General features: G+C 47.9%; 1 protein-coding gene across 1 annotated transcript in view; it reads left to right on the top strand.

Annotated features, from left to right (window-relative positions):
* The first annotated feature begins 508 nt into the window (after positions 1 to 508).
* Positions 509 to 14,513, top strand: part of LOC109916682 (allograft inflammatory factor 1-like) — a 22,614-nt gene continuing 8,609 nt past the window's right edge. Inside the window, exons 1-3 of the mRNA XM_020516418.2 lie at positions 509 to 596; positions 4,871 to 4,912; positions 8,594 to 8,756. Of these exons, the coding sequence (XP_020372007.2) occupies positions 4,879 to 4,912; positions 8,594 to 8,756 (197 nt within the window). The 5' untranslated portion in view covers positions 509 to 596; positions 4,871 to 4,878. The remainder of the gene's footprint in view (positions 597 to 4,870; positions 4,913 to 8,593; positions 8,757 to 14,513) is intronic.

Here is a 14,513-nt window from a genome sequence, read left to right as displayed (position 1 = left end):
CACTTCAACTCTGGGGAAAAAGATTCTGACCGTCAACCCTATCTACACATCTCATCATTTTATAGATTTCTATCAAGTCTCCCTTCAGCCTCTCCCGCTCTAGAGAAAACAACCCCAGATTTTCTAGCCTCTCCTTATAGCTCATCCTTCTTGAAGGGATTCAATGTTCTGGCCTCAACTACTTTCTGTGCCAGAGAATGCCACAGGGCCCCCACTCTCTGGGTGAAGACATTTCTCCTCATCTCAGCCCGAAAAGGCCTACCTCGCATCCTTAAACTGTGACCTGTGGTTCTGGACTCCTTGCTCATCGGGAACATCTTTCCTGTATTTATCCCATTTCCCAGAATGTTGCACATCTTTGTGAAGATTGTTGATAGTCCCACAAAGTGATTATTTTACTGTCTTCAGGTTTAGAATGAGCAGGACACTGGGTGTGGAACGGAGATAATGAGGGGAGTGTGATTGGTGGCCTATGTACCGTGTAAATTGACTGCTTAGTGCTTTGTCTTTTTACATTTTGAATCTTCAGGAATTTCTGGAAGATGAGAAGTATAAAGATGAAGAAAATCTGGCAGAAAATCTGGAATCTTTCAAAAGTAAGTTACAGAATACTCCCATCGCCCCCTAATGTCACTATCAGCAGCTGTGGCTCAGTGCGTAGTCCCTGAATCAAAAGGTTCTGGGTTCGAGTCCCCATCAGGTCTCAAAAAATCCAGTACCAAGGACCCAGTGGACTTTCCATGTTTGAGCTGTTGCCCCCTTCAGGGGCTTCGTCTGCTTGGTGAATGTCAACAATTACGTCTTGAGAGATAGTAGGAACTGCAGATGCTGGAGAATCTGAGATAACAAGGTGTAGAGCTGGATGAACGCAGCAGGAAAGCTGACGTTTTGGGTCTGGACCCTTCTGAATTTCTGAAGAGATGTCCAGACCCGAAACATCAGCTTTCCTGCTCCTCTGATGCTACTCGGCCTGCTGTGTTCATCCAGCTCCACACCTTCTTATCAACAATTAGGTCTTGTTTTCTTTATTTATTCATGGGATGAGGGTGTTGCTGGCTAGACAGTGTTTATTGCCCAACTAATTGCCCAGAGGGCAGTTATGAGTCAACCACATTGCTGTGGGTCTGGGAGTCACATGTAGGCCAGACCAGGTAAGGATGGCATTTTCCTTCCCTAAAGGACATTAGTGAACCAGATGGGTTTTTCCTGACATTCGGCAATGGATTCACAGTCATCGTTAAATTCTTAATTCTAGATATTTATTGAATTCAGATTCCACCATCTGCCATGACAGGATTCGAACCCGGGTCCCCAGAACGTTATCTGGGGCTGTGGAGTGATAGCCCAGTGATAATACCACTGGGCCATTGTCTCCCCTCGTATAGGAGCAGGGGAATTCTCCCCTTGTTCTGGTTGATATCAACACCACGCCAATAAAAAAAACCTTGGGTCGTTATCAGATCACTGTTTGTGAGATTTTGCTGTGTGCAAATTGGTTGCCTCCTTCCTACATTGCACCAATGGCTGTGCCTCAAACACTTCTCATTGGCTTTGAGATGCCGGGTGGTCAAGACAGGTGCTAGACAAATGCAAATCTTTCTTTCTTTTCCTATTATCCCAATTGCTGCTAGTTGCCCCAGGCAGGACAGGGTATCCTCAACGTGGTGGCTGTGCCTGGAGGATCAGGTGCCCATCGACACTGGGTGTCTGTGTGGGTCTGGTTCTCCCTTAGGGGGTGGGGGGTGGTGTAGTTTCCTGTTGGCGCTGAGTCCCTGCCTGACAGATTTAATGGAGATCTGTGTGATGGTGCACGGTTACACAAAGTGCCTTGAGCTTTCTCCCTTCCCTTTACTGCTGTCAGTCTTGAGCTGCTCCAGGAGGCGCTACTGAAATTCAGTAATCCATCAGCATGGCTCTCTCTCTCTCTCTGTCCCCCACCTCCCTCCCTCTTTCGGACGGTGCCAAGACGAAATGTGGAACTGACTGTCGGACATAATTACCCTCTACATTACCAGACGTTTATAGTCAGATGAATCCCAGCAAAACAACCGCATCATTTCCCTGTGGGCTCTTAAAGAAAGTGACAAAATGATCATCGAGCCATTGAATCACACAGCATCAAAAGAGGCCTGTCAGCCCATTACAGCTGTACTGGCCCATCTCCCAACCTCCCTGGTCATAAGGCACGCTGTTCTGACTTGGTTTGTAGATTTCAAGTGAAGCTCCATTACAATCAGGCTGTCCATTTCCAATTTTCACTGCCTTACTGTGTTTTTTTTTATCCCATGGGTCTTTGAGAGAGTGTCCATATTAGTCCTAGTCTCTGTGCTCTATTCCCGTCTGCGTGCAACTTGTCTTCCTTCCAACATTTATCTGACTTCCTGTTGAAGTTGTTTTGTTTGTCCTTTCAGTCAGTGTGTTCCAGATCACAACAACTCACTTCGTCAAAATGAAGCTCGTCATCTTCCTCCCTGCTTCCTCTTTAATTATCTGTGTTGTCTAGTTCTTCTGCGGAACAAGTTAGACAACTCCAACCAGGATGTTATAAAGGAATTTGCCCGGGTGTCTCTCAATACTGAAGTGGTCAAATCATTACAAACACAAGTCAGTACTCATGCAGAATATTCCCAACTTCATAATCAGCAACGTTACAGTGGCTTTTATTATGAAACAATACTATCTCTAATATCTAATCTCTAATAATCTCTATCTGAAGAAGGGTCCAGACCTGAAATGTCAGCTTTCCTGCTCCTCTGATGCTGCTTGTGTTCATCTAGCTCTACACCTTGTTATCTCACCATCTCTAATCCTGTTCTGTAAATTTTACAACACTTCCCAAATCTCTTGTAGATTTTCACAGCCGCTCTGTCTCTGTTTCTGTGGGTCTGCGAAGCTGCTTTCTGTCTTCCTCTCTCTCTCTCTCTCTCTCTCTCTCCAGATGATCAGCACATCTCTGCCTTTGGCCATGCTGGTCCCTAAAACTTTCTATAGTTCTGGCCAATCAGAGAGACTCGCTTAATAGTTTGAAACAGTGTCAATCATTTGCGTAGCAGGAGCTGGTACCTCTCTGTCTGGCTCTCCTTTGTTTAGTGGATAAATTGTTGGGAGTATGCCTGCCCAGGATAACTGTTAGCTCATATGTTATGCTAATGTTACTAATGCCCTTTAGGGAAGGAAACTGCCATCCTTACCTGTCTGGCCTACATGTGACCCCAGACCCACAGCAATGTGGTTGGCTCTTAGGGATGGGCAATAAATGCTGCCTAGCCAGCAATGCCCGTGATCCCGTGAATGAATAAAGAAAAAAATGTCATTAGCATCTAGCTGCTGTGTTCGTACTGTTTCTGGTGTGTGGCGTTTGTAACTTCAGTTTTACTTGGCCGATATACCCAGCATTCCTTGCTGTTTGGCCAAGTGAGCAATCTATGTGTTTTAGCAGCCGGGAAGCTGCTACACCTGAAGTAATTGTGCCCTCTGATGATCACTGATGCCCATGTCTCCAGCTGCCTTGATAGATGTCCTTCAGCACTGATTACCGCAGTATGTGGTACATCTATGGATTGCAGATTGAGTTTGTAAAGAGTCTACTTATTAAATTCAGCCCTCCCCCAGGGTTCATGAGGGTGACTCTGGCTTACTCAGGCTGAGGATGGCACCATAATCCTGCTGCAGCATCCCTCAGTTCCAATATGGTGCCCCCTGTGGGCCTTCACCGTATTTATTGCCCATCTCCAGCTGCTTTTGGGGAGATGGTGATGACACTTACCTTTTGTCTGCTGTAGTCTGAGCGGTGAACACTCTCTCACCCAGACCACCGAGCACTCCGCCAATGGAACATCACCCCATCTCTGCCCCTGGCTCAGCCTGCCCACTGCTGATGTCCTTATCCACACCTTTATTCCCTCCATATTCAGCGATTCCAGTCACTCCTGACTAGCCTCGACCTTCCACCCTCTGCCCAACACTCAGCTGGCTGCTTCCTAGCCCAGACCGGCCCTGTTCACCCAGCAGCTCCTGTGCTCTCTGAGCTACACTGTCTCACATGTGGCTAAACACATCCATTTCAAAACTGTCCTCCTTGTTTTCCAATCCCAGCCTGTGTCTTTGACCCCCTCGATCCCACAACCCCCCTGGGTGTCCGCATTCCTCTAATTCTGGCCTTTTGAGAATCTGGATTCCCAGCTGTGCCTTCAGCTGCTTGGGCCCTAAGCTCTGGAATTCCATTCCTAACCTCTCTCTCTCTCTCCCTCCTCCTCCACTCTCTCTCTCACTCCCTCCACCCCACCTCTCCCTTGCTCTCACCTTCCCCCCCTTCTCTGTCTCTCCCTCCACCCCCTCTCTTCTCCCTCCCTCTCTCTCTCTCTCTCTCCCCCTCGCCCCACTTCTCTCTCTCTCTTCCCCCCGCTCTCTCTCTACCCCTCTCGCGCTCTCCGCACTCTCTCTCTCTCCCCCCCCCCCCCCTCTCTCACCCCCTCCCCCCCTCCCACCCCTCCCTTTCCCTCTCTCCCTCCTCTCTCACTGTGTCTCCTCCTTTCAGATCCTCTTTACAATCCATCTGTTTGACAGAGCTTTTGGTCACGTGTCTGAATATCTCCCGATGTGGCTCGATGTGAAATGCTGTTTGGCAGGGGTTAGTGTGAAGCGCATTGGCATGTTTTACTACCTGAAAGGCACCATATAAGTGCAAGCTTCTCTTTATGGCCATTTCAAAAAGTAAAACTGGTACAATTCTGAGTTTAGTTTTTAATCGGGATGCTATAAATCCTCGGTAAGGTTTATCGGTGAGGAACGCCAGCAGGTGTTGTTGTTACTGTAGTCAGCAGTATGTTGGGATTCGGCTCATCCTGCTTCTGTCTGTTTTTTTTTGCAGAGAAGTACATGGAATTTGACCTCAATGACCAAGGTGACATTGGTGAGTCCTACAGCGTATAACACACACACGCAAAGAGCTCAATACTCTGTCTGAGGTTGACATGACATTGAGGTGAACATTGATCTATCCCCCTGCCAGCACTTTTCCTGTTGCTCTGCTTTCCAAAGTGGCAAGAGTTTAATATTCTTCGCTTGTGGTCTCTGCTGGTGTTGCAAAGGTGTTCCCCCAGCCTGGTCTTGCCTGGCCCTTCCACTTCCTCATGAGCATGGATCATTGAAGGTGGCAGGACAGGAGGTCGAAGCACTGTCGGAGAGGGAATGGCCGAGTGGTATTATTGCTAGACCATTAATCCAGCAACCGAAGCAACGTAGAACACTCTCAGAGTTGTGCCAGCGCATTTGGTCTTGTCTTGTCAAGTAGAGGCATAAAAATGTCTCACTTCAACGATATAGAATCTCTGCAGCTGGAGTATTGTGTGCAGTTCTGGGGAAAAGGCAGGAGACTGACACAAGATAATGGGGCTAGACTAGACAACAAAGCCAGCACAGGCATGAGGGGATGAATAGCCTCCTTCAGCACTGTAATAACTCAGTAATTTCTGTGACTGTTGTCCCACATTTTCAAGGTCACTATCAGTTAGCCTTCACTGACAGGCAGTGGCCGAGGTGCATGGTGTTCGAGAAAGAGACAACAGGATCTGCTGGTGGTTGGGCAGAGCCTTGTGTGGGGCACGAAGGCCAGGAGAGACTTGGGCTGAGTGGCCCGTTTTTGATCTGCCCATATGGTTTGTAACACTTTGTATCTTCCCCCATTCTGACCTTCAGCCCCTTCCGAGAATGACAACAACAAAAACTTGCGTTTATGTCGCACTTCATTGGGGAGATTGAAAAGTGTCGAATTCCTCAAGGTTTTGATGGGGCTGTTTCCGAGAGGCTATGTCCACATAGAGTCATACAGCATGGAAACAGACCCTTTGGTCCAACCAGCCCATGCTGAACATAATCCCAAAGTAAACTAGCCCCATCCGCCTGCTCCTGCCCCATCTTGAGAATTGAAAATAGACGATCATGGGGGAGGTGATGGCCTAGTGGTATTATCACTGGACTGTTAATCCAGAGACCCAGGTAATAATCTGGGGGCCTGGGTTCAAATCCTGTCATGGCAAATGGTGGAATTTGAATTCAGTTAAAATCTGGAATTAAGAGCCTAATGATGACCAGGAGAAATTCCTTCACTCAGCAGATTGAGACTCTTCAGAATCCTCATCCCAAAGAAATTCTGAGTACTCAGTGATAGAACAGGCTTGAGGGGCCAAGTGGCCTTCTCCCATTCCTGTTTCTTTTCAATATATTCAAGCTAAGGACAGTGAGCTCTAAGGGATTTGGAGTTGAAGGAGAAGATCAGCCATGATTGAATAGCAGTGTCATGCTGAGGGGCTGAATAGCCTCTTCCTGTCCCTAATATCTTTTACAGCATGTGAAAGGTGTGGTGACCTGACATTGTACAGCTTTGATTCCTAGTGAATTCGCAGCACCTTCCCTTTAATTTCATTCGAGGTCATTCATTTAACGTTCCCCCCCCCACAACTCATTATTTAAATGATGGAAACTCAGAACCACACAGTGCAGCGGGAGGCCATTCAGCCCATCATGCCTGTACTGGCTGTTCAGAAATCCTATCCAATTCAACACGCTTCACTCTTGCCCTTTCCCCAGTGCCTTGCAAATTTCTCCTTTCTTTTTCCCCCCCCACCCCCAAGTATTGATGAGATTCTCAAATCTGCTTCCATCACCGTTTCTCTTGCGACTCCCTGTGTGAAAAACAGCCTCTCCTTTCTGTTTCCTGATGCCAGTGTTGCTAGATCTGTGTCCTTTTGTTATTGACTTTCCTATCAGTGAAAACAGTTTCCCCTTCTGTACTCTATCAAAACCCCTGATAACTTTGAGCTCCAGTAAGTAACCTTGCTGGCTTTGGTTTGCAAACGAAAAGAGTTTGCGACTGTCTGTAGGAGGCCAGCAGAAGGAATGTGTGGCAACACACCCAGAGCTGGTTATCTAGGCAGGAGTGTAATAACCAACGGAGGTTCCCAAACAATTTATTGATCTTACTCGTTCTAGGTCTGTGGGTGTCTGTAGCAAAGGCCGGTAGTTATTGTGGTGAAGGTGATGTTGGGAGGCGAGTTCCTCAGTTTCTGACCCAGTGAAGATCAAGGAATAACTCTCGGTTTGTTCTTGCAAACCTGGTCTTCTGGCTGGGGGCCCTCCCATTCTGTTTCACAAGTCAGTGAAGATTTCGTTGAGTCATCGCAGTGACTCATGGACATCTGTGGAAATGAACACCCCAAAAAGCTTGCGTTTGCACACTTGGCATTCATTAACCATCACCAACTCGCCCCTGCTATAATGAGCAAGGCCATTCAGCCTGTTTGGCACGCACCTATTCCCCCCCCCCAACCCCTCTTCCTGAGCACCACACCTTCTAACCGTGCTCCTTGACTACCTCCAGGCCATTTACACATCCAACCTGGATGTGTAAATGGCTAAACCCCTGCCCTGGAGGGGCCACTCCTCCCATCTTTTCCCTGCTGCTAATGTCCTCAATGTCGGATCAGTGACCTCACTGTCCCTTCCCTTATAAGAGCTTTGATAGGGTAGATGGTCAGAGGGGTTTCTCTTTGTAGAGGGCAGGGGTGGGCAACCAACGCTGTCTGAACCAATGAGGACGAAGAGGAGGAGGAACTTCTTTACTCGGAGGGTGGGGGAAGCTTTGGAGCCCACTGCCCCAGAGGATAGTGGAGATCCCAGTATCAAATAAGTTGACGGCAGAAATTAAGAGGCTTCTCATTACTAATGATATCAAGGGATATGGCGAGAGTAAGGGGAAAGTGGTGTTGAGGAAGATGATCAGCTATGATGGAATTGAGGGGCTGAATGGCCTCCTGCTGTTCCTAGATTTCTATGCACACAAACATAAGTTAGTTACTAATACATCCAATAATGTCCAATAAATCCAATCAGGGAGCTTCGGACGAGGCTGTTTTTAACCAGAGAGCAGTGAGAACGGGGAGCTGGTCCCCGTGCAGAGTGGTCAGGGTGAATAATTGAGATGCCTTACGGGGGAAAAAAAAAGAGGCATGGGAGGATAGGCTGAGGATCATCTGACCTTACCACAGGAGGTTCACGTGAAGCATCAATGCTGCCTTGGACTAGATGGACTGAATGGCCTGTTTCTGTGCTGCTGACTCCACGTAACCGCCCAATGATGCGGCTGGCGTGTTTTCCAAAAGGAATTGCTTGTGGAGGGTGTTGGGCTCGTCTTCCTTCCTCGTTTCGGGCGATGGGAACCCCCTTTAAATATCGAAATTGGGAGCCAATGACCTGACTCTGGGGTGCTGGAACGAAAAGACCACCGGTGCTGGAAAGGACCAGAGTCGGGTGAGCATCGAATCGAAGGGAATCCAAATCAATAATCTGGGTTTCCCATGACCACTCCCCCACCCTCAGGGGACGTGATACCTGTGGGAGCCATGTCAATGCTAGGAGTACAGGCAATATCTCCAGGGTCAGGCCAATGATGGGGTTAGCATCGGTGTTAATAGGAGGCAGAAGGGCTGATTGGCCTCTTTCCCCCCCCAGCCCTCCCCATGTGATATTGGTCTGTCAGGATTTAAGGCTACGTGGATCCTCAAGTCTATCATGGCTGATCATCTTCCCCATTCAGATCTGATGGGCCTGAAGCAGATGCTGGAGAAACTGGGAATGCCTAAGACTCACCTGGAGGTGAAGAAGTTGATTGCTGAAGTGACAGGAGGCAGCAGTGAGACCATCTCCTACCGCGACTTTGTCACCATGATGCTTGGCAAACGATCTGCCGTACTCCGAATGTGAGTACTGTAGAGTTATCACGATCCTTCATCGCCTGAAAAACAGTCAGCCGAAATGTTAACTCTGTTTGTTTTTCTCTCTCCCCGGACCTGCACTTTCAGATCTTGGTTCAGATTTCTGGCACCCGCTTCTCTTTTGTTTTATGCTTGGGCTCCCAAGCTTTAGTCTCTCCCACGCCTGCCACATTGCCCTCAGGATCTTACACATTTCTGTAAGATCACACTCATTCCCCTCCGTCCCAAACGATCTAATCTTCTCTCCCGTCATAAACCTGCCCCCCCAAACCCCGGAACCCACTTCCGTTGAATTGATTCTCCTGCAATTGTGCCGTTTCTCAAATAAAGAGACCACACTTATACCTGCATCCTACGATGCTAAACCCCCTAAAGGGGCCACTCCTCCCATCTATTCCCTGCTGTTAATGTCCTCAATGTTGGATCAGTGACCTCACTGCCCCTTCCCTTATAAGAGCTTTGATAGGGTGGGCGGTCAGAGGGGTTTCTGTTTGTAGAGGGCAGGGGCGGGCAACCCACGCTGTCTGAACCAATGAGGATGAAGAGGAGGAGGAACTTCTTTACTCAGAGGGTGGGGGAAGCTTTAGAGCCCACTGCCCCAGAGGGTGGTCCTGCAGATGTGATCTCACTCATGCCCAGTTCAATTGTGGCAAGATGCCTCTGGTTTTAGGAGTAAAAACAGAAAGGGCTGGGCGAACTCGGCAGGTCTGGCAGCTTCTGTGAAGGGAGCAGCAGAGTTTTGAGTCTACGCTCGATCAGATCTCCAGCGTTGGTCCCCCCGCCTCCACTCCCCACGATACTTTATCCTTCTCCCTGCATTTAGATTCTGTTCCTCCTGCAGCAAAAGGCCAGCATTCCAGCTCTGTCCTTAACCACTTCCATGCGTGCTCCCTTCCTATCGTTCATGTCACAGGATGTTCACATCTCTCTGTACTTCAGGCTCCCTACAATCTCCCTCTCGAATGAAAAATATTCTGTTCTTCTCTTCTTCCTGTCAAAGTGAACCAGTTCATGTTTTCCTGTGTTGTACTCACTCATAGGGGAGGTGATGACCTAGTGGTATTATCGCTGGACTGTTAATCCAGAGACCCAGCTGATGTTCTGGGAGCTTGGGTTCGAATCCCGCCACGGCAGATGGTGGAATTTGATCATCTGGTTCACTAATGTCCTTTAGGGAAGGAAACTGCCATCCTTACCTGGTCTAGTCTACATGTGACTCCAGACCCACAGCAAATGGTTAACTCTTAACTGCCCTCTGGGCAATTAGGGATGGGCAATAAATGCTGCCCTAGCCAGCGACACCCTCATCCCGTGAATGAATAAAGAAAAAAATCTTAGCCCATCGCTGCACCTCTGCAGATATAGGGGTAGTGATGGCCCAGGGCTGTTATTGCTCGACTGAAGATCAAATTCAGGTGCGAGTTATACAACAACTAGCAGAACTCTTAGGAGCATTGACATACAGAGGAATCTGGGTATACAAGTCCACACATCCCTGAAAGTGGCAACACAGATGGACAAGGTGGATACTGCATACTGCATGCTCATCTTCATTGGCCAGAGGCATCAAATATAAAAGTTGGCAAGTTCTGTTACAGCTGTACAAAATTTTATTTAGGCCACATTTGGAATAATGTGTGCAGTTCTGATCGCCACACTCCCAGAAGGACGTGGATGCTTTAGGGAGGGTGCAGAGTAGGTTTACCAGGATGTTGCCTGTTCTGGAGGGTTTTAGTTATGAGGTTGGATAAACTCAGATTGTTTTCACTGGAAAGACCGAGACTGAGGGGCGACCTGATAAAGGTCTGCAAAATTATGAGAGGTATAGATAGGGTGTATAGTCAGAGGCTTACTCCCAGTGTGGGAAAGATCAACTACAAGAGGATACAGGTTCAAGGTGAGAGGGGGAAGGTTTGGGGGGATGTGTGGGGAAAATGTTTCACACAGAGGGTGGTGGGTGCCTGGAACACACTGCCGGTGAAGGTGGTGGAAGCATGCACGTTAGCAACATTTAAGGCGTATCTTGGTGACACACGAATGGGGGAGGCGAATGGCGGGTTAGAAACCACATATGGGCAATAAGTAGCGGGTCTAAATAAGGATTAGTGATCGGCACGGGCTTGGTGGCCTGAAGGGCCTGCTCCTGTGCTGTATCGTACTGTTATTATTAATCAAGAGATTACCATCCTGGTAATGTTCTGGGGACTTGGGTTCGAATCCCACGATGGCAGGTAGTGGAAATTTAATTCAATAAAAAGCTGAAATCAGGAATCTACAACTGACCATGAAGCCATTGTCAGAAAAACCCATCTGACTCACCAACCTCCTTTAGGGAAGGAAACTGCCACCCTTACCCTGTCTGGCCTACATGTGACTCCAGACCCACAGCCAATGTGGTTGACTCCTAACTACTCTCTGGGCAATAAATGCTGATCTAGTCAGCGACACTCTCGTACTGCAAATGAATTAAAAATAAAGATTCCGTATACCCTCTTCAGAACTTTAATTTCCAACCAATCTTCGAATCATCAGCAAATTTCACAACCACACCTTTGCTCTGTGTACAAGCCATTGATGTAGATTGCCAATAGTTGAGGTGCGAGCGCTGATCCCTGTGACACCCCTTCATCACACCTTGCTAACCCGAAAATGATCTAGTCGTGGCTCCTCTTGCTCTCAAGCCAATTCACGATCCATGTTGTTTTGGTGCACAGAAATTTATGTTCAGTTCAGACAATCTGGCAGGAGTAAACTTGTGAGAATGTTGAGAATGCAGTGTGGTTTAGTTAACAGAGCGTACAGAGGCGGGGATTGTCTGTGTTTACTCTGAACAGGACTGAATGCAGACGGTGTAGAGCTGGATGAACACAGCAGGCCGAGCAGCATCAGAGGAGCAGGAAAGCTGATGTTTTGGGTCTAGACCTGAAACATCAGCCTTCCTGCTCCTCTGATGCTGCTTGGCCTGCTGTGTTCATCCAGCTGTACACCTTGTTATCTCAGATTCTCCAGCATCGGCAGTTCCTACTATCTCTGAAAGCAGACGGTGACTGGAAACGCATGGACAGAGCTCTACGTCAGAAGTGGGTCTGGGTTTAATTCGAAAGACAGCTGTTTTATCATGTAGAACTTTCAGATGAGAGGTTAAACTGAGGCCCCAGCTGACATCAGGCAGACAGCAAAGATGCAATGACCTAGTGATATTATCGCTGAACTGTCAATCCAGAGACCCAGGTTCGAATCCCACCATGGCAGATGGTGGAATATGAATTCAATCAATATCTGGAATTAAGAATTTAATAATGACTGTGAATCCATTGTCAACTCTTTTGACCTGTTTCCTCTGCGGTCTGTCCTACAAATGACTCCAGCTAGCGACACCATCATCCCGTGAATGAATTTTAACAAGTCCCTATTTAACGAGGAACTATCCAGTGTCCTGGGGCCAGTATTTACCTCTCAATCAACATCACTAAAAAACAGATCATCTGGTCATTAACATGTCATTGTTTGTGGGAGCTCGCTGTCTGTACATTGGGTTCTGAGAGAGCAGCAGTGACTACACGCTAATTGGATGTTCAGGATAGGACAGAGGTATGATGCTAATATTCCTGGGAAGAATTCAGAGGCCCAGGCTGACGTTCTGGGGACACAGGTTCCCAAACAAATCTGGACCATAAAACTAGTCAAATGGCAGCCATTATCAGTTGTCATAAAATTGGCGAGGCAATGGTCTGGTGGTTTTATCGCTAGACTGTTAATCCAGAATCAAAAACAGAAGTTGCTGGAAAAGTTCAGCAGGTCTTGCAGCATCTGTGGAGAGCAATCAGAGTTAACATTTCGGGTCGAGTGACCCTTCCTCAGAACCCAAAGTGTTAACTCTGCTTTCTCTCCGCAGATGCTGCCAGAGCCTTTCCAGCAATTTCTGGTTTTGTTTCTGATTTCCAGCATCCGCAGATCTCTCAGTTTTTATGAATCTAGAATTTCTGCTAACATTCTGGGAAGCTGAGTTCAGATCCCGCCAGGACAGATGCTGAGAGTCTCGTGATGACCATGATGGTTGGATAAACCCCTCCGGGTCTCCAATGCCCATGAGGGAAGGAAACTGCCATCCTTACCTGGCCTGGCCTACACGTGACTCCAGACCCACAGCAGTGCGGTGGACTGTTAACTGCCCTCGGGGCAATTAGGGATGGGCAATAAATGCTGGCCTAGCCAGTGACCCCCACATCCCGTGAGTGAATTATAGAAAAACCATCTGGTTGGCGAATGCCCATGACAGAAGGGAAATCTGCTGTCTTGACCCGGTCTGGCCTACATGTGACTCCAGACTCTCAGCGATATGGTGGACTCTGAACTGCCCTCAGAAATGGCTGAGCGAGCCATTCAGTTCAAGAACAATCAGGGACAGACAACAAATGTCAGCCTTGCCATGAATTAATTTGAAAAATTGCTGCAGGTTGCGAAAGGTGCTATATAAATGCACATCTTCCTTACTGGCCCTGAGCTAATGGTCAGTCAGCCCGTTGTCAGCCGAGTGTAATGTTTACTCCAGTTGCTGAGGATTATTTACAGCATTTCATTTGCTGGTCAAAACTGGATATTGGCAACATCTGAACTTCAGTTCACCTCCAATGCCGTGCTATAAGAGATGTGCAGTTTGGGGTGGATTGGCCGTGCTAAAATGCCCCATAGCGTCCAGGGATGTGCCGGTTAGGTTGGATTGGCCGTGCTAAATTGTCCCGTAGTGTCCAGGGATGTGCCGGTTAGGGTGGATTGGCCGTGGGAAATTGTCCCGTAGTGCCCAGGGATTGTGCAGGTTAGGGTGGATTGGCCATGGGAAATTGTCCCGTAGTGCCCAGGGATGTGCAGGCTGTGTGGGTTACCCATGGGAAATGCAGGGTTACACGGTAGGGTTGGTTGAGGGGGGAGTGTAGTGGTGGTTCTGGGTGGGATGCGGTTTGGAGAGTCGTTGTAGACTCGATGGGCCGAATAGCCTGCTTCCACACAGTAGGGATTCTATGATATAAACCACCAATAAAAATAAAAACAGGAAATGCTTAAATAAAAGCACAAGACTGTGGATGCTGGAGCTCTGAAACAGACATGGAGAACGCTGGAGAAACTCAGCAGGTCTGTGGAGAGAGGAACAGAGTTAATGTTTCAGAACGGTTTGGCTAATTTTCTCTCGATCTGCACAGCCACCCCCAGACCTGCTGAATTTTCTGTTTATAGCATTCGATGTCCTGTATCTGCCTCCAGGCCAAGTGTTGATGTGGTGACCACTGATCTCATGTGCAAAGTGAAGAGTATTTTCGGTCGACCTGTTCACAGTTGCTAGCACACACTGCTGGTGCAGGCGGCAGTGCAACCTGGGCCTCCTGGTCCAGAGGTATGGGCACTACCACTGTGCCACAAGAATTGACTTGAATTAGCTTTATTGTCACGTGTACCCAAATGATTAAAGTGAAGAGTTTACAGTCATTGCACTAGAGCGCCATCTTAGATACAAAGGTACCGAGGTACAGATACTTAAGATCAAATTCTGAGGAAAAGAAAAGAATTAGTAAAGAAATAAATGGTCAATAATCAAATACAGGGCTGTGTCCACAGGCTGAGTGTTTGAGGCCCAGTGCTTTCTGTTTAATCAGGCCTAACTGGGATTTGTATGATCCCACAGTTTGAGTCCTTGAGGTTAAGAGTGGGTTACGGAGAGGTTTAGAAATTCTGAGGTGAGAGAGAAGT

This window comes from Rhincodon typus, chromosome 28, assembly GCF_021869965.1.
Source record: "Rhincodon typus isolate 14 chromosome 28, sRhiTyp1.1, whole genome shotgun sequence".
Lineage (NCBI taxonomy): Eukaryota > Metazoa > Chordata > Chondrichthyes > Orectolobiformes > Rhincodontidae > Rhincodon > Rhincodon typus.
Note: the sequence above shows the minus strand (reverse complement) of the source record. Positions and strands in the feature narration are given on the sequence as shown.